At 43.6% G+C, this 26877-nt stretch overlaps 1 protein-coding gene across 2 annotated transcripts in view; it reads right to left on the bottom strand.

Annotated features, from left to right (window-relative positions):
* MEGF11 (multiple EGF like domains 11) overlaps positions 1–26877 on the bottom strand; it is a 1692327-nt gene that overhangs the window by 243493 nt on the left and 1421957 nt on the right. For both annotated transcript variants that reach the window (XM_069222897.1, XM_069222898.1), the window contains exon 16: positions 10892–11020. In XM_069222897.1, the coding sequence (XP_069078998.1) occupies positions 10892–11020 (129 nt within the window). The remainder of the gene's footprint in view (positions 1–10891; positions 11021–26877) is intronic.

Raw genomic sequence — 26877 nt, 5'->3', positions numbered from 1 at the left:
CTCCCGATTACGTGCTCCTCTGGACAAACAAATTAGATCTAAATTAAGATCTGAATGCCCCTGTCCTTGTCTGTCTCAAAAAATTACGCTCACTCCTTCTATTGATCCTGCACTGGTTACGTTCTTTTCCAAATTCTGCAAAGACCCTCGCAAGGGTGTAGACAAAGCTTGGTCCTCTTGTCAGGACAAACTTTTGGACGTAATTGGTCCTCTCACACATATTTTTGATTGGCGGAATCGGCTAGACTGGATAATTCTTCCATAGATCCTGAGGAACTGTCTCTTTGGGTCCAACGTTCGTTTTGTCTACTAAGCAATGCTAATTCTGCCATTACGCATGAACGTAGGAAAGGACTCCTCCTCAAATTGGATCACAAATTAGTCAACCTGGCCACTGAAGATCCTGACGTCAAAGTGGATGGGTTACTTTTTTGAGATTCTTTTGTCAAAGAACTCAGTAAATACGTCTCTACTTTTGCCTCACTGGATAAGGCTCAGCAATCCCCCAAGAAAACATTTTCCCAATGGGTTTTTATCAGGGCTGGTAGAGAAAGGAACCACTTTTACGAGCGTGGCTACAACCAAGGTTCCAGAGGCTCTTACAATAGCTCCTACCAAGAATACAAGCGTCACTTCTATCCGCAAAGAGGCAGGAATACCCGTGGCAGAGGCTCCAGAGGTTCTCGGTACTCAAACCAGTCAGGTGGGTGTACATGCTGGCCTTCTTATTCCCACTGGGGGCCGTCTTCAGTTTTTTCTCCCGAAATGGTTGTCAATCACAGCAGACCCTTGGGTTTTAAATACAGTTCAAGGTTATGTTATTGAACTTTACTCAGAACCTTTTCAATCCTCCCTCCCTCTTTCCCCAAAGTTCTCAAAAGACATGTTCAACCTCATTTCGTCAGAAGTACAGTCTCTTCTTCAAAAACAGGCCATTGCTCATTGTCTTCTGGACTCCTCAGGTTTTACCAGCTCCATCTTTTTGGTTCAAAAGAAAAACAAAAAGATGCAACCAGTAATCAATCTCAGGTTGTTCAATCAGTTCGTAGTATATTGTCACTTCAAGATGGAAACGATTCTGCACCTCAGGGACTCCCTTCTTCAAAACGACTGGATGGTATGTTTGGATTTCCAAGATGCGTATCTATCCATACCTATTCATCCAAATTACAAACAATTTCTGCAGTTTCAATGGCTAGGTCAATTCTTTCATTTCACAGCCCTTCCTTTCGGTCTCTCTTCAGTTCCCTGGTGCTTTACCAAATTAATGAAGCCTGCTGTAGCTTTTCTCAGAGCTCAGGGTGTAAGACTTATTATTTATCTGGATGATATACTCTTAATGAACCAGAGTATTCAATCCCTTCAATCCCAGATTTCCCTTACCTGCTCCCTCTTAAACGATCTTGGCTTTGTCCTCAACAAAGAAAAATCTTTTCTTTCCCCAACTCAACACATAGAGTTTCTCGGCTTCGTAATAAAGTCGGTCTCTGCCACTCTTCACCTCCTTTCGAAAAAAGTAAAATCTATAAAATCAGAAATTCTTCAGGTCCTAAGCAAGTCCTCCCTTTCCATCAGGGCTCTTGCCCGCATAGTGGGTCTTCTTTCTTTATCTATCCAAGCCATGTTTCCAGGTCCTCTGCATTATCGTTCTCTCCAAAGGTTAAAAATTCAACATTTAAGACAGGGCCTTGCATACTCAGACTCGGTTTTATTTGATCAGGATTCTCGAGCAGAACTTCAGTGGCGCCTCTATTTAGATGCCTGGAACGGCAGGACAATTTTTGCATCAGCCCCAGATCTTGTGTTAGAATCAGATGCAAGCCTCTCAAGGTTTGGGAGCCCGCTGTGGTCCTATTTTGACTGGAGGTACATGGTCTTAAGAGGAGTCCAGATTGAATATAAACTGTTTAGAGAGGCTTGCAGGCTCCTTTGTGATCAGAAGCCTTGCAAAGAACAGAGTTTGCTGCGCTATTCTTCTCTGAATGGACAACATCTCAGCAGTTCGATATATAAACCACTTAGGGGGTACGAAATCCAAGCCCCCATTGGAAATGGCCAAAACCTTCTGGGAATATTGCCTTTCACACCATCTTCCATCTTTCGGTTTGTGCAGAATATCTTCTGGGTGACCTCAATTCAGTGGCAGATTGGCACTCTCGACACTTTTGGGATTCAAGCGACTGGAAACTCCATTCCCCGATCTTTCAGTCCATCCAGGACAAAAGGGGTCCTTTGTCAATAGATCTTTTCACCTTCCATCTCCACTCCCAGCTCCCTCAATTTTACAGTTGGCACCCGGATCCTTTAGCGCTTGCTTCAGGTGCTTTTTCTCAGGACTGGTCTGTTTCCCTGAATTACGCTTTTCCCCCTTTCTTATGATCAGCAGGTTAATTGCGCAGGTTCAATGCCAAAAAGCAACCTTAGTTTTCATAGCTCCCTTCTGGCAATCATAGGTTTGGTTCCCAACTCTTCTAGAGCTATCCATAGATTTTCCTTTTCTCCTTCCTTCCTTTCCCCATTTCCTTTTGGGCCCCCTCAACCGTTCTCACAATCTAATTCTAGACAATCTTCTCACTCTTTCTGCGTGGAAGAATTCCAGAATTCCCAATCTCTCCCTAGCATTTCGGCAGAAGCTTCTAAATAGATCACCCAGTCCTGGGCTCCAGGCACCACAACAGCCTATAAGTCAGCTTGGTCTTTATGGCATAGCTGGTGCTTGGGAAAACATACCAATCCCGTTTCAGAAGATGTGATCTTTATTATCAATGTTCTTGCATCGGAAGCCAGAAAAGGACTATAGGATCTATAGGTCAGCAATTTCTTCGAACCACTCTTATATCAATGGAAAACCAGTAGGAGAGCATCCTCTTGTTTGTCGTCTTTTGAAGGGAGTAACATTTTCAAATCCCCCTCTTCCAAAATACAGTAAGTTGTGGAATGTTAATGTCGTTTTGCACCTGTTTTTGTCATCGCCTGATAATTCTCTCCTTTCTCTGAAAATGCTTTTGGCAAAACTTTGTTGCTTTGTCTGGTTTCAATCAAAAGATTGTCTGATGTTAGAGCTTTAGACATTTCATTTCATCAATTTACTCCTATAGGTGTGTTATTTACCATATCCCGACGCACTAAAACAAATCTCTCCTCAGTGTTGTACCCCTGTTTTCCTGATCATCCCAAGCTGTGCGTTGGAAAATGTCTTAAAATTTACGAACAGAAAACTGCAGATCTAAGAACATCCTCTGTTTCTCAGCTTCATATTTCCTTTAGGAAACCTTACAACCCAGTGTCCTCCCCTACTCTTGCTCGTTGGGTCAAATGGGTCATGTCCCTTGATGGTATCGACACCTCCGCCTTTAGGGCTCATTCTGCCAGAGGAGCCATGGCTTCCAAAGCCTTCTAGGCTGGCTCCCGTTTAGAGGACATTCTTAGATCTGCAGATTGGTCCAATGATAATGTCTTTAAGGTTTTTTATTGCAAACCTATTGCTAATCCTTCTACGACTGTGATTAATACGTTTTAAAAAAGCATAATAGGAACCTCCGGTCTTGACATAAAATGTAGATTTTCCTAGTAATTTATGAAGGAAAGTCATAATTTTATTAAAGACACAGAGGCGAGTATTGTCCCTCCACAATGTTCTAACTTTGTTTTTCCATCCTAAAAGCGAATTCGACTCCATCGCAACCGACCTCCTAACAAGGACGATTTTCGGCTTGGGACTTCCTGTGGATCTTCTTCAGCTCCAAGCAACACAGAATACTGTTCATTCTCCTCGTCTCTCCAAATTTCCATTCCCAGGATTTATGAACTTTTGCCAAGAATTGTTTTCTCTTATTTTGGGACTTTTAATTGTGTTACCTATTTTGCCTTTATTTGTTCTTATTAACTTCTCTAGAAAGAAAAGAGGGCTGTTCGCAGTCAAAGGACATTATGATAGGTGTATGTGTTCATGATTGGTTGTATTTATTGAACTACCCTTTTCTTCCCATTGGCTCTCTTCTCTTGCGACTTGGGATTTGTAGTTTTTATTGTTGACTGCTGCTGTTCAATTAAACCAAGGAAAGATTAGTATAATACTCGCCTCTGTGTCTTCAATGAAATTAAGACTTTCCTTCATAAATTACTAGGAAAATCTACATTACACCCAAATGGCATGTTTGAATTGCTTGTAGTTCCTTAGTAAGGCGGTACTACATGTACCCAGGGCCTGTAAGTTAAATACTACTAGTGGGCCTGTAGCAATGATTGTGCAACACACTTAGATAGCCCTTTTAAACATATCCTAGGCCTGCCACTGCGGTCTATGTGGGCAGTTCAAACTGCCATTTTGACCTGGCAAAAAAACATTTTGCCAGGCCTGAACCTTTCCTTTCAATGCATACAAGCCACCCCAAGGTAGGATAGACCCTAAAAACCCGTAGGGCAGGGTTCGGTATATTGAAAAAGATGGACATGTAGTTTTAAGGTGTACATGTCCTAGTAGTGAAAGTGAAAACCACTTAAATTCATTTTTCACTACTGCAGGGCCTACCTCCCCATTAGGATAACATTGGGTTTCCTTAGTACATTTAATAAGTGAAAACATTCCCAGGGGAAGAGGTAGACAGAATGAGTATGGTGTCTAAAGAATTGTAATTAAAGGCCCTCTATAATGGTAAAGTCAGACTGTTAGTCATTATCCTGAAAACAACATTTTTAGAAAGTTGGCATTTCTTTGTCCTAGCCATGTGGTGCCAGCATCCTGTCCCTAGGTCTCATGATTAGGTGTTGCTGGTAGTTGGTCTTTGTGGATTGCTCTCAGACAGTGAGATTAAGGGAAGATAAATACTGGCAGGATGGGCCACTCTGACTTTATGAGGGGGGGAGCTGTTACCTACCATACTTGCACATCACAATGGCACTGCCTGAACACACTCAGAAAGGGTTTGTCACTAGTCTTTTGTGTCCACAGACAAGCTGGAGCCTGGGCAGGGAGGAAGAGGATGCCTGACACCACAAAGGGGGTGGAAACCTCGAGACCCTTCTCCTAGTTCAAAGTAGGCACCTAGTATAAATAATGGACCCTCAAACCCAAAAGTACTCATCTGGACCTGCGGAAGACTCAGAATAATGAATGCTGTGCTGCTTTGCTGCAAGCAGGATTGCCACTCTGCTGCCTTCCTGCCTCAGTGAGCAGGACTGGACCTGCATCTTGAACCCAGGATCACCAGAATGACTCCAAGGGATAGTTGGTTGGCCCCCTGACCAGAGCCTCAGGGACAGAAGGTTTCAACATCCTTGAACTGGACACCTTCACTGTGCAATCTCCTGCCCTCCCAAGTGGTACCACCGCTGTCTTGGACCCGAAGGTGCCCTCCCAGCCCAGCTGTAGCCCCAGCAGAACCGATGCAGCTCAACACATCACCTCCTAAACTCTGTAGCAGAACGGAAGCACAGCGCATCTCCTCCCAAGTCCCTGCATTGGAACCACTGTGCAACGCATCCTTGACACAGGGTTGCACATCACAGCATTGGAGCTCCCCGGAACCACCACTGAGTGACGCATCCTTGACACAGAAATCCCCTTCGCAAACAGGATTTAAGCTACTTTGTTCAGTGGTCTAACTGGGTCCCTGTAGCTGGCCCATTCTCCATTGTGGTCGGCCTGATAACCAAGGTTGGTGCATTGTGCTTTTTGGCGCTATTTTCACTGAAATCTTTACAATTGCATATCTCTGGTTCTACTGATTGGATTTTTGTCATTTGATTGTCAAATAATTTATTACATTGTACTCTATTTTCCTAAATTGATAAGGGAGTTTTTTCTTTGTGTTGTGTTTTTTTTTTTACTTTATTATTGTGTGAAGTGCTGCATACATACTTTACACATTGCCTCTAAATTAAGCCTGACTGTTTTGTGCCAAGCTACCAGAGGATTAAGCACATGTTAATATGGGGTTTGCTTGTGTTTCACCATGACAGAGACTGTAGTTGCTGATGGAGTAGGATTTCACCCCCTCAACCAGTAACCCCATTTCCAACAGCAGCACATTCTGTGGCATTGCTATTAAACCAATATCACATTTTAACACACACATGCATCGATACAAAATAACTGCTAATGATTTAAAAAATATAGAGCTTTCCTAAGCAGGATAACTATAGGCAGCTAGCACACATTATTCAAAATGTTACCTACCAACAATTAAGTCAAGCACCTGAGGTTTTATATATTCACAGATGGCCAATTTCATAATCTCTTCCACCCCATAGATGCATCTACCACATCTGCAAAGTCCACTGCTCACCAGACACCACATAGTAAATTAGCCACCTGTGCATAGTGAAAGTGGAAGAGGTTAACTGCCTATGAGTTGTTTTGCTAAAAACATATTTTTGCACTTGAGGCACTTAAGGTCTTCCGGCCCAAAGGCATAGGGGTTGCCATGGACATTGGCCAAGGAGACTGGCCAAGACAAAACTTTAGCAACAAAAAGAAACCAGCATTTGCAATGCAATAGGTCTGGCATTTGAGATAGTTAGAGCTATTGGTGTTGTAAATGACCATATCTTTCAATTATGTGTTTTGGTTTGGAGTGTAGGGAATGTATGTGGTGTGGAAAATTGTGGTTTGTATTTTAAATGTTAAGAATTGCACAGTGTGGAATTTTGAGGTACAGAGAGTATTTGAATAGTTGAATTATGTGGCATGGTTAATATATAAGGGTGAGAGCTGCATAGAATAGACAGAAAGGAAGATAGAGACAGATAGGTAGTTTATTTAGGAACTGGTGCAAGCTTCTCTCACTCAGAAGGTACAATGCAAGCTTCCCTCACACAGAAGGTACAATGCAAGCTTTCCTCACAAAGAATGTACAATGCAAGCTTCCCTCACATGGAAGGTGCAATGCAAGCTTCCCTCACAGGGAAGGTACAATGCAAGCGTCCCTCACACAGAAGGTACAATGCAAGCTTCCCTCACTGGGAAGGTACAATGCTAGCTTCCCTCACAACGAAGGTACAATGCAAGCTTCCCTCACACAGATGGTGCAATGCAAGCTTCCCTCACAGAGAAGGTACAACGCAAGCTTCCCTCACAGAGAGGGTACAATGTAAGCTTTACTCGCAGAAAAGGTACAATACAAGCTTGACTCACAGAGAAGGTACAATGCAAGCTTCCCACACAAAGAAGGTACATTGCAAGCTTCCCTCACAGAGAATGTACCATGCAAGCTTTCCTTACACACATCAGATACAGTACAGGCAGCAGCAGTGCATGCTTCCCTCACACACAGAAGATACAGCACAGGCAGCAGTGCATGCTCCCTCACAGAGAAGGTACAATGTAAGCTTCCCTCCCACGCAGCAGATACTGTACAGGCACTAGTGCAAGCTTCACTGACACACAGAGCAGATACAGCACAGGCAGCAGCAGTGCAATCTTCCATCACACATAGCAGATACAGCACAGCAGCAGTGATACAGCAAAGGCAGCACTGCAAGCTTCTCTCATAGAGAAGGTACAATGCAAACTTCCCTCACACACAGCAAAAACAGTACAGGCAGCAGTACAAGCTTCCCTCACACACACAACAGACACAGCACAGGCAGCAGCAGTACAAGCTTCCTAAAACAGAAGGCAAGAAATGGTCAATCCAGACATGGTGAATGAAAGTTGCAACCAGCACTTCTGGATTGGAGGTTACTTTCTGAAACATAAGCATTGAGTTGGCAATGTCCTCAAATGAGAGTGCTGACAGTTCAGGTGATACAAAGTGCCTGATGCCGTAGCTCAGCAAGATGTGGAAGTTGTGCTAGGTGTCTATTTAGTGCTGTCAGTAATAATCCATAGGCGACACCACAAGTAACAGTAAAGAGAGAGGGGGGAAATCAGGAAGTTCTGACATCACCACCCTGTCAACATGTGGCAAAAAAGCAGCTCAAGGCATGATCCTCTATTTCAAAGTTAGAAGACAGGAGCACACAATGGAGGGAAAGGCGGTGTTGAGGGATGCAAACAGGTTGGAAAACATCAGGTACCTTCCTCGCCATCAATGACTGAATAGAGTTCAAAAATAAAGAACAGGTACAAGCCTGAGTTGTGTGTATAATTTCAAAAGAACCTACAATATAGACTGGAGTTGTACCTTTGATTTACCTTGATAGTGGATATGGAATATAGGAGGCTGTTGTACTCGGTCCTAAAGTACATAGATGTCTATTCCAGAAATAGCATAACATAGCCACAATGGCAAAGTTGTACATTTACAGTGACAGATGCTGCGCCGTCCTAGGCAGAGCTCAGATGCCCTAGATCAGATTTTATTTACGCACAATAACATACAACACCTGATTTAAGTCTGCCAAATTGCTCGATTTAACTAGGCATCTTGGGATGGTTTTTACGTCTCCAAACTCAATACAGGACTGTACCCATGCTGAAAAGTACATATTTAACGCTAGGCTAACACCACGAACAAAAACAGCTGTAGTATGAGTGCTCAAAAGTAATTGTTTGATTTAAAAAAAAAAAGCAATGCTCTGCCAGCACTATGTGTATGCAGTAGTACAAGTAGTATTGGATTTTACTACACGTTGCAGCCTTTTTGGGCAGTTGGTTAATTTACAACGCAGAAAGATTACAAAGACAATAGACTTTACCAAAAGGCCAGTCGCATGCAAGTGTTTGCAAAGTCACACATGAGCGCTCCAGCTGAATGTCCACATTGAAGTGCTACTGATGGTTTTGTGCTCACACTCGAATCAGCATTCCTGTCCTACCGCAGCCTTCGCTGAAGAACAGGTTTGTCAGACAGTTATTTTCGGCCCGTCACTGCTGTTTCTTTCTTCCAAGTAACACATTTCTCCCACCCCAGTTTCTAAAAGTGCTCCCAAAGCTTCACGTGTGGATACACCACACACTGCAGTCAGCGCAGTTCTGTGAGCCATGCGCACATGATGGCGTGCCCAGCAAAACAGGAAGGGCTTGTTACACACGTCACGAGCTGGCTTCAGACCGAAATTGTAGAAACAAATACAGCTACGCAAGTCCTCACAAGTGGAACATAAAGAGTGTGTTGGTGAGGCATTTGTAAAGACTCTTAAGACATACTAAGGAAACAGACCTCAAGCAGCCAACTAAAAAGGCAACTACATTAGCAGGTGCATTACAGCAAGTTACGACACACAAGTTGAAAGTTTAAACAGCAACGCCACCATTGCCATTTAACAGTCAGCACTGCCCAAGTGGGAAAATTAACAGTCATGTGACGTGATATGATTCTCAGTATTATATTTTGGCTAGAGCAGGGAATGGGCAGATTTAAATCAAACACAAGCTCGTTCTAAAATGAAAACGAGCAGATAAACCTCAGGAAAAAAACAAGCAGCTGCGCAGGAAGGATGACAGCAATGACGGGAGGGAGGGGAGTGCGAGCGAGGAGGCAACAGATGGCCAGAGATGGCCAACAAAAAGGATCAATCAGTGAAGTCAGCTGGGAGGAGGGTAGAGGGGCCATCACAAGCTGTTACAGGAGGAAGCGTGAATGTAGTGTGATGGCCAACAAAAATGTTCTCTTAGTGAAATCACCTGGGAGGAAACTAAGCACACAAAGGAGGGACATTCAGCAAAATGCACCAAAAAAAAGACGTATTTAAGACAAGCACAACAAAGAAAGAATGGCAAGAGTGGGCCGTGGGTAAAGCCCATAGACTGAATACAACATGTCTTGCAGACAGAGATGCACGCAGCCTAGGCTTGACCTGGAAATGAGCGTTGCACCACAACATACTTGTTCTTTGGTTTAACTCAATATCAGCCTTGTTTTCAGGTTCACAGCCATACTGGCTGTTAGCAGTATGTTTATGAAGGACAGTCAAAGCGAATTACTGCAAACTTCAACTCTAGCTTGTTTCTGTGGCGCAATGAAACCTTTTCAAGCAGGTAAAGAATTTGGATGGTTTTGTTGTGCTTTGTCTGGCATTTTAGAGGAGATTCTTTAAAAAAATTCCTTTAGTCTAACCCTTAACCAACCCTTCGTTCAGTGTGTAAGCCACAAAACCTACTGCACAAAATGTATTAATGGTCAAAGATTTAATGAGCATTTAGATAACAGCTCACGTCTGATCATTTGAGGTGATCCCTACAAAAGGAGGGCAAACAAGAAGGACAACGCAACCAATTATTGCATCGATCTGGCATTGCCCTTTGATACACATGCTGAAAGAGCATGGAGGATGAGCAACGCAATGCACGTCTCTGTGCGGACACCTGCTTAGCTTTGCTGAGTTACATCCAATTATCTTGAGCCGTTTTCCACTTGTGGGGTAGAGGAGGTGGAGGAGGTGCTGAATTTGTGATTTCTGACTGCAAAACAAAAACCAGCAATCATATCCTTAAATTTTTTTTGGGCTCAGGATGTTTCAGCAGCGAATTCCCACAAAGGGCTACTAAAGCTACATCCCGTAGTGATGCCCTGGCCCATTTGGCCTGCTCGCTGATGGTGTTTGTCTTCTGTTGCTGGAAGGCTCCTCTTTCTGGAACTTGGAGGACTCATCACTCTGTGGGCTGCCACTCTCAACCAAGCACTGACACATTTATTTAAATCTCTCAAATATATATCTTCAAAGAACAGCAAGTATACCTTCTGACAGAGCACAAATGGTTACAGTCCTCGGACCCAGACCGTAGACAGACCCCTGGGCCCTATTGACAGACAAAATAATTACAATAAAATGCAAAAACCTTTCCGGTACACATCTCTTTGGAGAAGCAAACCAATTTATCTTCAGAGTTTCATGTTTTGGTCTCTATAATGATCAACACCTATAGAAAGTCAACATTTAGAATCTTCAATAAATTGTAAACACACAGACTTACTCATTTATTCCCATACTCACACTTTCCACTTACCTTTAGAGCAGTCTCTCCCAATCCAGCCAGGGTAGCACTGACAGGCTCCATCAATGGGATTGCAGGTCCCATTGTTGGTACACAAGCAAATCTCTGCGCAGTTCTTTCCATATCTTCCGCTAGTGCACACTGTGGAGAGAGTGGGGCATAAATTGCAGGAGTAGCAAACTTGCATTGTGTTGGACAACACCAAAAAGACTATGCTACCAGATTGGTACTGTACTGTTGAAAAATATGGTTTGGATTTTCAGTCTGCCCATAACATGTTAGAACTTGAGTGGGGGAGTGGAGGGAATGGACAATAGGTATGTATTTATGTATGCATGTGGTGTTTCTATAGAGCAAACCTAGCCAAAAGACAGTGGAGCATGGCCCAAGACCGGCATAAACATAGTAAAAGAGAAATCTGGGTTGTGGACTTTTAATGCATTGGGATATAGCGTTCTTCAAAGGTAAGTCTTCAACTCTTTTCCTAAACTGGAGCCGCTTTGGGGCAGTCCAGATGGATACGGAGGATGTTGTTCACATCCTGGTTGTATATAGATGGAAAAGGCCAGCTCACTTGAGTTTTCTCTGCAGTCTGATGGTGTCCTGGCTGCGAGTGTGCCAAGGAGCACCAGAGATGGTGAAGATGATGAGCTTGTCTGTAAGGTAAGCGTAATTGCTGGTTATGATGCTTTGTAGGTGATGCAGATGGTTGTGGAAACATCGCTGGCGTGGCATGTTATCTGTGGCTGAGGAGACTTCTGAAGCATTAGGCAAGTTTTGCTCTTGGGGGCTTGGGATGAGTGACGGTTGTAGTGCATAAAAGATGTTACTAGAAAGAAGCTACATATTGCTCAGTCTTAGCTGTGTGCATTACTGGTCTGACTAATTGGGAGTGTGGAACTTTATTTGATATTATTTATTTTCTGCATCTTCAAAATTGGGTTGAGAAGTTTGTTGAGCACGTCCCTGAAGGTAAATATATAATTAAGTTGTGTTCTCAGAGATGGGCCAGGGGCTTCTCACAACCGAGTATCCTGTACTACTTTGGGCCGGAGGAGAGATGCTCACTTACCACTGCCTTAGAACATGGTGGCAGAGACCGCTAGAAGTATTGTATGATAGCATAGGTTCCAAAAGCGTGATTATCCATAAGATGTCCTACTCTGTAGGCATGGGTTGCCTACAGTGACTGTCCGGCTGGTATCAGCCTAATTCATCTGCAGCGGAAATGTGGGCACTTTAATATACTCATGCTGTGTAGACAAAGTCCCTAGGAGGCTGAGCGACATAATGACCACTCCACAACAGATGTAGATGGGAAGAGAATCAGATGGCAGCCTGGCCTCTGGTGTAGTGCGGTTTGCTCTAGGGCAGGAGACTCAGCGGAGACCTATCTCTGATACCTCTACCCCAACTGGTTCCTTTGTTGCTAAGTCCACTGCAGAATGAACAGGGATTTGTGAATCAAGAGGATTCTGGTTTCAGTGAACAAGAGACCCCTCGCCTGGACTATAATACTTTGCAGTCACAATCCACCTGTCAGCTGTCCTGCTACTATTCTCATTACAGGACGTGTCATCCTTGCTGTAATACACTCCTTTTCCAGTCTCTTTGATGGTGGTGACCTTGCTTGCATCAGCGCGTCAAACTCATGTAACTGAGTATAGTGGCATGAGGAGTACAGTCATGAGCCGCTGCAGAGGAGTGTTTTTTCTGTACATTGGTGGAACTTTCAAGTGGCAGCTGCTTCAAAAGTGTGGCAGTATTACAGTGAAAAAAAACAGTCATCAAGGAACGTACGGTTCACATGAGCTCAATGTGATGCTCAATGGGCCGGTCTGAGTGAAACATACAGCCCTGGTTTCGCGGTGCAAAGAGTAAATACAAAATGTAATCATTGTTCTTGTTTGCAGATGCATGGAAAAACTAGAAGTGTGTTATGCTCTTAATAGAAAAAAAAACAAAATACTTTGCCCCTAACGAGAACCGAAGATTATTTTTTGCCAAGTGCGAAAACTCATCTGTTTTGAAGCAACACACCCACGCAACAAACGGTCTCTTTCTCATATAGCCATCTTCTGTTACCTTATTAGTATTTACAAGGAGTGGCCATTAAGTTTTTTTCGTCGGAGAACCTTAAAAAACTGGGTTTAGCAAATTCTTCTTCGTGTCTGGTCATGCTATAATGAGAGTAAGTAATGCTGGGAATGGTGGCTCAGTGGACTAATGGATCCAGCCCAGGAATCAAAGTTTGACCTCATTGTCACAGGTTCGAATCCTGTGGGCTACTCCACGTTTCTTCCTTCTGAGTTCGATAAAATAAGTGCCACTGGACAGGTTAACAATAAACATCTGTTATTTCAGCACCAGTAAACCCATATGTAAGTGTGCGCTTTACAAACACACATTATGTTTTGTACTATGATATTAATAGCTAGAAAAGACACACTGCAATTTTCAAATAGCAATGTGAGCATTTTGGAGTGATGCACTTTAGAAATGCGCAAAGCTTTAAAGTTACAAAGTCCGTAGACTCACAAACTAGTAAATACATGTATGTGGTATTTCTATTAGATTAACCTAGTCAAAAGGCGGCAGAGCGCTGCACATTGTCAATGACATGCATAAAGTCAACAAGTGATAGGAGAGCTAGCTGATTTGTGGACAGAATGCATTGTGATGGAGTGTTCTTTAAAGAGGTGTGTCTTGAACTCTTTCCTAAATTGGAACAACATTGGGGTGGTCCTAACAGATATGGAGATGTTTTTACAGACCCTGGGTGCACTGATCGAAAGGCCTGCTGCCTTGTTTTCAAATGGTGTCCTGAATGTGGGTGTTCCGAGAACCACCAGAGATGGTAACTATAACTCATAAACCCGCCATTCACAGTTTATTCTTCAATAATTTGACTGCTACTGTTTCATTGATATTTTTATTGATGTTATAAAAGTTGTCATGAATGCTCTAATATCTGGGGTAATTAGCAGTGCATGGTGAAGGCACAAGTTATAGTTACCTTCAGCCCCGAGTTATGGTTACTTAAAATAACTAACTATAACTGGTAAATTTCTCTGGTTTTGTGCGAGAAAACTTGGCACCTAACTATAATATCCCTGTGACCTTTGTTTTTTTAAGTGAAATTCTATGGTTTTATTTAAGTCTATTTCATAACTTTAATGTCCTTGTAACCTTTGGTTTTATCAGTGAATTTATTAATTTTTTTAACATAAAGTAATTTTTGTTACTATATGTTAATCCAATCACCACTGCGTGCGGCGGGGGTCGGCCGCAGCGCTTGTGGCCAACCCCCTATAATCACCCAACCCTGTGTTTTCAGCAATGCGCAGCAAGGGTAGCCAACCCCCTAACCCTCAACCTCATGCTGTGCACGCCCTTTGGCTGTGTGCAGTGGGACCTGGCCACAGGGCCTGTCTTTTTGGGTATGAGAATAGGTGAGAGAGTCTATCTCTGGGTGTGAGAGTGGCTGTGAGAGTGGCTGTGAGAGTGTCTGTGAGTGTGGGAGGGGGTGTGACAGGGCTTATGTGGGTGTAAGAGTGTCCGATTGCGCTCCAATAGATGAAAGATGAATTCACCTCCACAGAGGATTCCAGATCATTTTTCAAAATGGAATCACAAAGTAAACACACTTGCTTTTCCTTTGCCACACCCAGGAGTTAGGATAATTTGTCCTTTCCAGAAGTGGAGCTTCAACTGGGGCACCCGTTACATTTACATTTGTAAGTGTTTCCTGTTGAGGTTTAACGTCTGTGAAATGAGCATCATGGCCAGAACAGAAGCGCACCTGCTCATTTATCCAACAATAGTCCACAGATTTGCACAAAATGTCTATCCAACTGTAGCACTTTCTACTGGTTAGTTAGTAAGTGCTACCTCGTTGGGTAAATGTCCAGTGTGTATTCTACACTACAGCTGTCTAATGGATCACAAGAAAATGTCTCCAAAGGCCACCCCTTTTAAATGGGGGAGGGGGCCACGCGGCTCCCTTCCCCTGGCCTATTTCGGGCCCAGGGCCCACCTCTATTAAATGGAGGAGGGAAGCTGCGCGCCCCCAACTCCCTGGGCCAATTTTGGCCCCGGGAACCCAAACTCCCAGGGTCTGTCACTCAGTGTGCACAATGGGAATCGCAGGAGAGTCTCTGCCGTCCCAGCTTGCTCCCTGCCTGCTGCGGGAACCGGTATTGCTGTCACAGACATTGAGCTGCTAAACATGCAGCTCCCTCTCTGTGACACCAATCGTTTCCTCTGGGAGTGGAGTTGGGTTTGCTCTGACTTGGCGGGAGCTGTCAAAGCTCCAGCCAAGTCAGAGCAAACAGTTATGTCCCGGGGATGGGCACTCCGTGTCATGGCAGGAGCCCGCCCTGGGAGGTGGCAGTCCCCAGGGCCATTACTGGCTCCACGAGAGGAGCTGTGCAGACCAAGCGATAACATATAAACAGCCCCAGGAAGGTGGTAGTTACCGTGGCTGCAGCGCCGCCCTCCCTTAGTTTGAAACAATTGCACTGGGGAGACTGCAGTCGCCAGGGCTGCGGGGCATATAATTGAATGGTGGCAGTGTCCAGGGCTCGAAGGGGTCCGCAGGACCTCCTTACTATAATTAAGCAATTTTGCCTTGGGGAGGTGGTGGTCACGGTTGCTGGGCTGGAGAGAGCCTGCACAGGCTCCCAGTCTGCCTAGGAGCACCCTGGCTGGGTGCCCCCAGCCAATCCTGAAGCTGCTCTGAGCAGCGTCAGGATTGGCGCAGGGCAGGCTGGGAGCCTGTGCCTGCAGTAAGAGGTGAGGAGCAGCGCAGTTCTTGTGGGGGCCCAGGTAAGTTTCTTTGAACATTTTTTTATTTTAAATTGAATTCCCCCCTCCCCTGTGCGCCACCCCGCTCCTTCACTGTCCCGCAAGCCCCGCGACTGATAAGCAGCCTTGAATTATTAGACAGAATCGTCTCAGCATGACAATTTCTGCTTACCATAGAAAACTGTGTGCACGAAGTACTAACATATGTACATGTGCTTGTTTTGCTTCCATAGATGGGCCATCTGTAAAGTCTTCACCACAGTATGAAGACTGCAGGTAGTATGGTCTCTACCACCTTCAGACCTTGGTTATTTTAAGTGAATTGTCACTGTTTGGAGAAGGTTTGCATAGAATGTACACTGTTCTAAGTAGACACTTTTTAATGCTCTGTAATTTGTTTCTTATGAGAGTTTCACTGTCTGCAAACAGTGTAAACTCTCTCAATAGAGTGAACAGCGTTAATAGTACCCACTCTTCTACTTATATTCACTTCATTTCTCAATGTAGGTTATGTAACTGTCAATGGCTTGATACAGGTAAGACTACCTGCAATATGGCTTTAGTTATGTAATAGGGCTTCGGTATCTGAAGGAACTTGGTTTTCCCTGAATAGTTGTGTACAGAGTGACCACTGTGTGCTGGATAAGTTACCCTTTCATCTGTGTTTCATAGTCAACATGAACTCGGCCATCCAGGAACTGTATGGTATAGGGTCAATATTGCACATAACACAAGCTTGCTTTACCTATGGAGGTTGTATGCATGATAGCAGTAACAATGCTTCATATTATTCTGAGCTATTTTGCACTTTCATAGCTCTAAAGCTATACCCATTTATACAGCAATGTGTATAAAACAAGCTTGGAGGAGGTCATCAGCAAAGTCATCATTGATGTCATCAATGATGTAATAGAACATGTCATGAGTGATGCAATATGTGAGGTCATAGGCAGTGCGTGGCGAGGGCAAAAGTTATAGTAAGCTCTGCTAACGCAAGCTATAACTGGTGAATTTCTGTTTGTTTTTTTGTTCAAAAAGTTAATGTTGTCACTGACATATTCCCCTAACTATAACATTCATTTAAGCTTTGTTTTTTTCAGTGAATTTCTATGTTATGTTTTTAAACGAAAACAGATCTTTTTATCCCACTTAACTATAAAGTTACTTTAACCTTCGTTTTTTTCAGTGAATTTGTACTTTTTTTTAAACGTAAAGTAATATTTTATTGCCATAGGTAAAGCCGACCCACATGCTGTGCACAGTCGAAGGCAGAGGTTTGGGCGCAGGGTCTAATGTTTTTTAAATGGTGGTGGGGCAAGCAGCCCCTCTTTCCTGAGCCTTATTAGGCCCTGCAGACACATCTCCTAGGACCTTTTTAAAGGGGAGGTAGACCCTCTCCTACAGCCTTATTAGGCTTCGGACCCCATCCTCCTAGACTTTTTTTTTTTTTTTTTTTAAGTGAGAGGGACTACATGGCCCCTCCTCACCAAGCCTTATTAGATCCTGGGGACACCATCCGCCAGGGCCTTTTTTATAAGAAAGGGTGGGGGAGGACATGGTACACCCTTCCTGAGCCTTATTAAGGCCTGGGGACTACATGCCTTACGTCCACTACTTAAAATAAAGGGGAGGGAAGCCATCCCCTAGGGCAGAGGTCTTCAAACTGGGGGGTGGGGCCCCCTTGGGGGTCCTCAAGTGATCCCAGGGGGGGGGGGCAAATTCTGGCCAAAAGAAATATTATACAAATAACATGCGTTTGTTTTAAGCAGAAGCATGTTATTGCAGTTTTAAAAAGGTAACAGTACTTAACTGCAATGTTTAAATAGGTTTAGACCTATTTAAACATTGCCATCTTTCTAAAATAATTGTGAAAAATTCTGAGGGGGGCCCAATGATTTTTTTTTTTTCAACTGGGGGGGCGGGGGGGTGTGGCGGCATTAAAAAGTTTGAAGACCACTGCCCTAGGGCCTTCTGCTGTTTTTAAGAGGAGAGGGACCAACTGACCTCGTTCCCCGACCACAACCCTGAGGCCAGTTTGTTTTCCTAAATTAAAGGGCAAGAGGTCCAAACTGAGACTTATTATGTCCTGGGTACCACATACACCAGGGCCTCTCTTTTTATGAAAAGGAGGGGGGCCTTATCGGGCACTGTGGAGCCCATCCAGCAAATCTGTTTTTTTTTATATTAAGGGGGAGAGGAGTCGTGTGGTTCCTCTCCCTGAGCCTTATTAGGCCCTGGGGACCCCATATCCCAGGGCCATTACTTGAAATAAAGGGGAATGGGGCTGCATGGCCCCCCTCCCCGAACCTTGCTAGGCCCTGGAGACTCCATCCACCAGGGCCACTACTAAAATTAAAGGGGAATGGGCCATGCGGCTCCCATCCCTGAGCCTTTTCAGGCCCTGGAACAAAGTACAATTTATGAAATGTTTTTGATAAATGAGATAATATTTTTGAACTAAACCCAGGTGTGTAAGTGTAGTAACATATTACTACTGAAAATCCTATCGCAACTAAAGGTACATAGGGAGTACCTGCTAATCGCAAGGTATTGCTTGAATTGAACTGCTTTTTGGTAATAGGATCAATTAAATAAATGTATAGGATAGTGTGTGTGCTACAACAGGAACAAAGACGCACGGCAAGTTGGGATTCTTCATTTATATGACAATGAAATATAGTTGTAAATACAGCGTGTGCCCCAGCGACCGGCAGATCCCCGGCTTGGCTCCAACTGCCGTCGAACCCCCCGGACACAGGCCCCACATTCCACTCGGAGTCCTCGTGCCGCAGCTAACCTCGCGGCTGCACGAGACTCCGAATGAGGGTATAGCACATCTTCCCCTTTAACAAGAACACAAAAACCCCAAAACAGTACAAATTAACTCAACATTTAATCTTCCAGATATTTGGGTTTCCTCACAACTCGGTTGGACTTCTGTCCATCTCCCTGAATACCCTCCCCAACACCCTCATCATCACCAACAATGATCTCCACACCCACAGCCCCACACGCACCAGACGTAGAGTCCTCCTCATCACATATGCGATCCATACCCAAACCTCCCATTTCCATAAACCCTTCTCCGGCGACACCATCAGCAACCACATCCTCCTTACCACTACCACGAGCATTCTCTTTCACATCTACCTTGACTACTTTTCTTTTGCTCCACCACTTCCTCCCTTCAACCATAACGGAGCGCTTGGAAACACGGACCACCTTGGTTGCCGGGAAGTACTTGCTACCTTTAACCTTGTAAGGTCTTCTTATCCTCACCCAGTCACCTATTGCAAAGTCAACCTCTCTCACTTTTCGAAGATCATTACATCTGGTTTTAACCTTTTCCTGTTATCCCTGCACCATATCCTTAATACCTTCAGTGCTGGGTATGTTGCTGTCATTATACGAGTGTCTACCCGTCAACAAAGCAAAAGGAGTAACTCCTGTTGTGGTGTGCGGGGTGTTTAAATAACACCATTTTCTCTCAGCAACAGCTTCCTGAATAGATTTTCCTGCCTCCATTGCCATTTGTATAGTCTCTTTGAACACACAATTAACCCTTTCTACCATTCCGTTACCTTGTGGACTATACAATGCTGTTGTCAGTTTTACCCCCATCTCGTCTAAAAACTTTCTCATGAAATCGGACACAAATTGCACACCATTATTTGTTACAATAAACGTTGGAACACCCTCCAAACGAAAAAGCTTCCTAAAAAATTTTATAACCTCTGTTGTATTAGGTTCTCTCAGAAACGTATGTGAAACCCACTTTGAATGGTAATCCACCACCACCAAAATGAAACGCTTCCCTTCGTTCCTGCCTCCTATAGGACCAATGAAATCCACACCAATCTTTTCCCAAGGCGACTCAGGGAAATTCACTGGACACAACGGAGTGTTCTGCACACACACCGATTTCTCAGACTGCACACACTTACTACAATTACTAACCACAACCTCCACACACACATCCATGCCAGGCCACCAATAGCACAGGCAAACTTTCTTCTTAGTACCTGTAACCCCCACATGGCCCTGGTGAGCCAACTCAAACAGTTTCTTTCTCAATACCATTGGTGGAATCAACTTTGTACCCCTCATAACTAAATGACCTTCCTCACTCAGCTCTTCTTTAACCTTAAAGAATGGTCTCACCTCTTCCGTTACCTGACTCTCTCTTGGCCACCCATTCATAATATGCTCAAAGCAATCATTTGCCACTTACTCTTCCCAACTCTCCTTCAAAATCACACCTTCAGACATCACCAACCCATCCACCAATCCAATTACTACTTCTTTATCATCCTCACTCCCCTCTGTGACATTACATTCATCGGTAACAGGACACCTCGATAAAAAGTCAGTTCTGCAATTCTGTCCTCCTTGGATATGTTTCATTGTGAAGTTAAAAGCATGCATTTTGGACAACAACCGAACCAATCGAGGACTTGCATTTCCCATCCCTTTCTCGTTCCACAAATACATCAACGGCTTATGGTCTGTGACCAACACAAACTCCCGTCCCCCTAAATACATAACAAAATGATGTACAGCCCATGCTTGTTCTTCTCCCCAAACATACTTTACATTTTTATGCAACAATTTCCGTAAGGGTTCGCATTGCAAGGCAAAATTCTGCACAAACCTTACATAATATTCGCACCCACCGAAAAAGGATCTTAATTGATCTTTATCCTTCAGTGGTGCACACTTGTCTATTGCCAATAAAACATCATCTTTAGGTTTAATGACAAGTTCAAAAATCTTGTGACCCAAATACTCTACTTCCTTCAGCATAAATTTGCATTTTTGTTTAGACACTGTCATCCCTTGAACCTCCAGAATATTGAGAATTTTGTCTAACTTGGCCAAATGAGATTGAACAGAACCTGAACTAATCAAAATATCATCCTGATACATCAAAACTCCCTTCTCTTAATAGATGATACATCAGTTTTTGGAAAGCGGAAGCTGCCGAAGCCAACCCAAACGGCATCCTCAGAAACCGGAAAGGCCCAAACCACATGTTGAAAGCAGTAAGACCTCTAGACTACTGACTGAGTTCCACCTGATGATATGCCGGTCTCAGATCAAGAATCGAGAAAATCTTAGCTCCACCCAACTGGGCCAACATGTCCTGTATACTGGGCAAAGGGAAACAGTCAACCTGAATGTTTTTATTCAAAGATCAGAGGTCCACACAAAGCCTCAGGTCCCTGGATGTTTTAATGGCTACCACAATGGGAGAAATCCATTGCGAGGACTCTATTGGTTCTATCACCCCATCCTTGCATATCTGAGTCAAATGATCTTTAAGTTTCTGCCTAATACATAACAGAACATTAGGAACTTTATGTGTGACTGGAACAGCATCAGGCTTAAGAATGATTTTGTGCTCAAAATATTTTACCATCCCTAAATTGTCTGCAAACACAGCACTATCTTTAGACAACACTTCCTCCAGTGTACCAAAGACCCCCTCCACACTGCCAACCAAAGAGATTGGATGAGCAGTTCCAGGTTTGAGGATCATCCCAAACTTATTCTGGTCCTTCCATCCTAGAATGTTATACCCTCTTTTTGCAACATATACCTTGGTATGAATGGACCTATCCTTGTACTGCAATTGTTCCATAAAATAGACACATTATTCAGTCTCTTGACCCCCAAAAGCTATGGTATGAATATCGGGGGCATGCAAAGCTACCCCTTGCCAACAGTTATCAAATAACTTGTCTGAAATTATGGTGATAGCTGACCCAGAATCAACTGTGACTTTCAAAAAATTGGTACCCATAATTACCATACAAACCAGCTCCCCAATTTTCCCATCCTCTTCCATACTAGTGTCAAGCATGTTTATTGAGAGAACTATCCTTTCACTATGTTCATCCCCCCGCATTCCTACTTTCACATCTTGCTCAGAGTGGTCGTCAAGCAACATTACCCTAGAGGAATTCCTGCACACACATGCAAAATGCCTAACCTTTTTGCATTTCGAGCAAGATTTACCTATAGCAGGGCAACAAGAATCATTAGCCAAATGATTTTTAGACCCACATCTAAAACAAACCCCACTCTTCACTTCCTTCTTCCCTTCTTCCCTTCTCCCTTGCACAACAAAGTAGACTTCATCTTGCAAGCAACAGCATTGACACTCTCACATGAAATCTTACTTTTGTTTAAAACTTTTGAGGCCATCTGTGATCTTTCAATTTCTCTTGCAATCTCAAGCATTTCAGTCAAAGTCGGGTTCCTACTGCACAAAAGCCTTTCCTGAACCTTGTGATTAAAACAGTTCACAACTAGCTGATCTCTCAGATGCTGTTCGATGGGTCCAACAAATTCACAGGAAGATGCTAATATTCTCAACTCAGCAATAAAGTCATCAATAGTCTTGTGTTCATACTGCTTACGTCTCTCGACAATTGTGCTGGGCTCCTTTTCAAAATGCTTCTCTAATCTCCTACTAGACTCAGTGTACTCATCTACATCTGCATCAAAAGATGAGCGCACCTCGGGTAAATGATCAAAAGTCATTTGACCCTCTCTACCCAAACAATTAAATAACAAGGCTTTTTTCCTGGCAACCGGAAATCCTTCCCCATCAATAGCAATCAAGTAACTTTTGAACGATCTAAACCAATGACTCCATCTGACTCGTGGTAGCCCTGGCTCATCCAAAAACACAGATGATAAATTAACCATTTGTAAATTTGCCATTCTCCCATGAAATTTTAAATGCTAAAATCTTTTCTATTACTTCCTTCTAATTGCCCCCAAACAACTGGTGACTTAGACAACCTCTTTGAAATGCTGCACAATATAATACAATACATTAATCACATATAGTGAAATCAAACAGAGTATCACTGTGGTGTGCATGTCACCGTTACAATTGTTCAACACGCATAAGATATACCAGTCTCCTGTAATGTCCCACAAAAATCCTGAGCACCAACCGCAGTTTCAAGTACCAATGTACACAGTTACGCGGCTTCCAACCAAGTACCAAAGAGCATGGTTACATGGCCAACCGACGATGTGTAATAAAAACACCTTTAAGATTCCTCAAACTGAGAAATCTTCCTCTTTCAGGCTCCGACGACGTCTCCAGCAAAATGCTCCTGTTTTAGCAGCATCTTAGAGAGCTCCAATAAGGTTAAAGGGAAAAAGCACCCTATGAACGGCACTTTTAAGCTCCAATAAGGTTGAAGGCAAGGAACACCTTCACACGAGGAATACTCCTCCACGAAGCTACTTGCTAAGAGGTGTTTTGCAAGGCTCCCTCTCTATGAAAAAACGGCTAATATGTTGTAATGTGAATCGGATTTAATGAAATGACACTAGTGATTACCAGTATGCATCCAAGCCGAGAAATGCAGACGCTCATGATTAACAGTATACACCCAAGCTGAGAAATGCAGGCACTCATGTTAACAGTATGCATGTAAGCTGAGAAATGCAGGCACTCGTGATTAAAATTATGCATCTCTGTTGAGAAATGCAGGCACTCATGATTAAAAGTAAGCGTCCCTTTTGGGAAATACAGACACCCATGTTTAAAAGTATGCATCCATGCTGAGAAATGCAGGCACTCGTGATTAAAGGTATGTGTCCATGCTGAGAAATGCAGACACTCATGATTAAAAGGATGCAGCCTTGCTGAGAAATGTAGATGCTGTTGATTAAGTATGCATCCCTGCTGAGAACCATAGCATTGTCACAATAAAAGCATAGCAGTCCTTTTGAGAAAATTAGAAACTTTATTCCAGATCTAGTGCTGGAACATTTTGAGGAAAGTTAAAAATTCCCCAAATATTGTAAACCATAATTAAAATGTTGTAATTTAGCTTCTCAGCACAATCACGTTGGCTGCTCTCCTCAGGGTCCTGCCAAGGGCAGAAAACTACTCATTATTATAATGCCTGGCTGCGAATAGGTGATATGTGCTCACTGAAAGTACAGCAGATCTGCTGAAAAAGTGCTGATAGCTTGTGCTTTGAGTAGCGCAGCATAAAGAGGCCTGTAGAGGAGGTAAAGGGTGGGCTCAGACTCCATGCAATTCAACCCTTAGCCAATGAGTGCCAGGCCCTTCTCCACGTACATAATTCTACAGGAATATATAAAAAATAATCTTCATACTCCGCGCATAAAATATTTGCATTATAAAAAAAACAAACTGGGTCTGTTGGCCTTGTCAAAGGCTATTTTACATTCCATAGAATTAAGATCGCTAAGGAATCTCAGAGTCTGCTACAAACGAACTATTTTGCCCACATTTTATCGCCAGAGAATGTACAGAGTGGGTAAATTGTCTGCGAGTATTTTGAGGCGGGGACTAATCTAAAATATTTCTGAATTCCCTTTGGTTGCTCATATCTGAGAGCCAGCAGAGCCGACAAACCCTTTCACAGCTCTATTAAAAATCTTACCCCCGCTTCTGCAGGGAGGGTCACTGTGACTGTTCATCTCGGCCCCCTGTGCTTCTAACCCCCTCTCCTCTGAGCTTATCAGCGAAGGCAGAGACGCTTAAAATAGTATTGTAAGCAGCAGAGGAGAGCCCGGGCGCCGCTCTCTCCAGGAACACAAACAGGCTTAAACCCTACCTGTGCCTTCCGATTGTCAGAAGAAGCTTTCAAGTCATTTCATTTATTTATTCACACAAGGTTGTTTTAGGAACAAGAAGCCTGCGAACAAATTCAAAACTTAAAAACAAAGACAAAACAAAACTTTTCCAACAGATAACATCGAGTTTATGAATTACCACACAATTACCATAAAACAGCGATAACATTAATATCCATTAGTTAATCGTATTCCGTTCTCCACTACAGAACCCCTGTCCAGTGAAGGCAAAGTAACCAGCTTACTATGACATACCTTGATCTACAACAGGGAGCACATGAATAGGGACAGAATGGCACAGATATTAAGCCAGGAAGGCTGGTACTAGGAAAGACAGTAGGACAAGGGACACAGACACAAGCATCCAGAGACAGACCAGGATACAGAAAGGCAACAGGTGACCCTAGCACTGGGAGCCACAGACAGTACTACGGTGAGTAGACACTGGGATGGGAGCCTGAGGACAGACTCAAACAGTGACTCTGGGGCAGACTGACATAGATAATAGAGAAGGAATGCGCTCAGCATCCACAAGCTCATAAATCACTTCCCACTGGTGAAAGGCAACCATCCCACAGAATACAGGTGTTGTACAGATGCACGGTCACTGATGCTAGACGTGGTTGCAAGTCCAAACCCCTCTATGAGGTTCTACAGCAGCGATCTACCCAGTGGCTGAGAATACAAGTCAATGAACGCACTTATCTCTCCACGTGGAAGAGCAGTAATATTGCAAAGAGGAAAGAGGTATGAAGGTGATAACGCACACCTCCCCTGGTTTAAAATAAATATTGCTACACAGCTATACAGCCTCTCACTACTGTAGATTTGAGTTAAAAACTCGAGCAAAAAAGTAAACTTACACCTGAACGCCGCGTTGCACCCTGCTCCTCTACTGGCTGCAGGCAGGCACAGGCTCCCAGCCAGCCCTGCGGCCAATCCTGATGCTGCTCAGAGCAGCGTCAGGATTGGCTGGGAGCACCCAGCCAGAGCGCTCGAAGGCAGACTGGGAGCCTGTGCAGGCTCTCTCCAGCCCAGCAACTGTGTTGCTAAACTGAAGAGAGCCCTGTGCGCATGTGTGTTTGGCTGGCCCAAGACAACCGGCCAAACACACATGCACTCTGAGGGGGAGTGCTGAGCACTTCCTCTCACACTCGTCACCCCCATAGCCCCGTACCTTTACAAGCAAACGATAATGAACACTGTTTATTATCGTTTCCTTGTAAAGTTTTTGCAGCTGCCACTGCAGGCAAGGGTGGGGCGACGCTACTCCGCCCTCATGGAGGAAACGCCCCTGGCACTGCCTAGATGTTTTTGGGTATTAGTCAAGATGACCAAATTAGACTTACACACAGAGGGCAAAGTTGATGTAGGATTCTGGATGACTTGTTCTGCACATGGCCGAAGGTAAATACTTTTTGGATGAATACTGTGGATAGATTTATTGCTGCCTGTGATTCAAGGACTGTCTTTAGCATTGAGGTAGTACCATGAGAATGGAACCTCTGGAAACACTTAGCACATGAGATGAAAGCATCAACTGTTAGGCGTTTTTCATAAAAAAAATAACCAATGCAGTGGAATTCAGCCACCAAGAACAAATAGTAGGTCAGGGCTGCCTTTCTAGTGCACTCAGTGTTTACATCAATAGGGTATATCTGTTTAAATATCCTTTCCTGGAAATATAGGTGGTAAAGGCATGCTCATTCCCTCTCATGGCTCTCTCTTTACCACTAGACTACACCAATGAATGCTTCTGTCAACATCTTTCCATTTTATAAAACTCTTCCCTCAGATCTCTTCATGGTTATTCTTTGCTCCCAAGGGGTGAACTTAATTACATGTAACTTGCGCCATTTTAGAAGGATACAAGAGGACTATTCAATATTATAGGAAGTGATAATCCAGTGAATACCTACTTTAGCACACAGTTTCATGAATTCTGCTCTTTTAATCAATGTGGCACTGCATATGAAAATGCTTTATATATTCTATCAACTCCACTACTGAATGTTATTTGCTTTGTCAAATGTTATTTTTAAGGTGGTAACTTTAAATATTGCTGAATTAAATTGCATTCCAAATGAATTAACCTAACATCATGTTCTCAATTGTTTTGTACTTCTTTCACATTCTTTTGGTGTCGCCCAACTTTTCTAATATGGTGTCACCAGCAGGTATCAAAGCAAGACTTTTCTTTGTTTTTTTAGTAATGTCACCACACTGGGCAACACAAGAGAGTAAACATATAAATCACAAATCCTACGCTGCACCCAGTGCCCAATGAACACTGAATCTTCTCTTCAGCTTAAGAGCTGGTGTGAGATCATAGATTGAGGGCATCAGAAGCTGAAGGCCTCCATGGTAGTGAACTTTCCCCACAGTTATTCAACAGGCTGTGGCTCAAGTAGCAAAAGTGTAGTGTATCTCTTATCTGATGTCATGGCCTGACAAGAAGGCCATCAGTGTTCTGTTGTAGAACCAACTGTGATACAATGAGGGATTGAACTGTTTTGATCCAGCTGACTGTTGTGGCTGATGAGGTGCAGTAAAGACAA

The sequence above is a fragment of the Pleurodeles waltl genome, chromosome 3_1 (genome assembly GCF_031143425.1).
Source record: "Pleurodeles waltl isolate 20211129_DDA chromosome 3_1, aPleWal1.hap1.20221129, whole genome shotgun sequence".
Taxonomy (NCBI): domain Eukaryota; kingdom Metazoa; phylum Chordata; class Amphibia; order Caudata; family Salamandridae; genus Pleurodeles; species Pleurodeles waltl.
The sequence above is the reverse complement of the archived record's forward strand: the minus strand, read 5'-3'. Positions and strand labels throughout refer to the sequence as shown.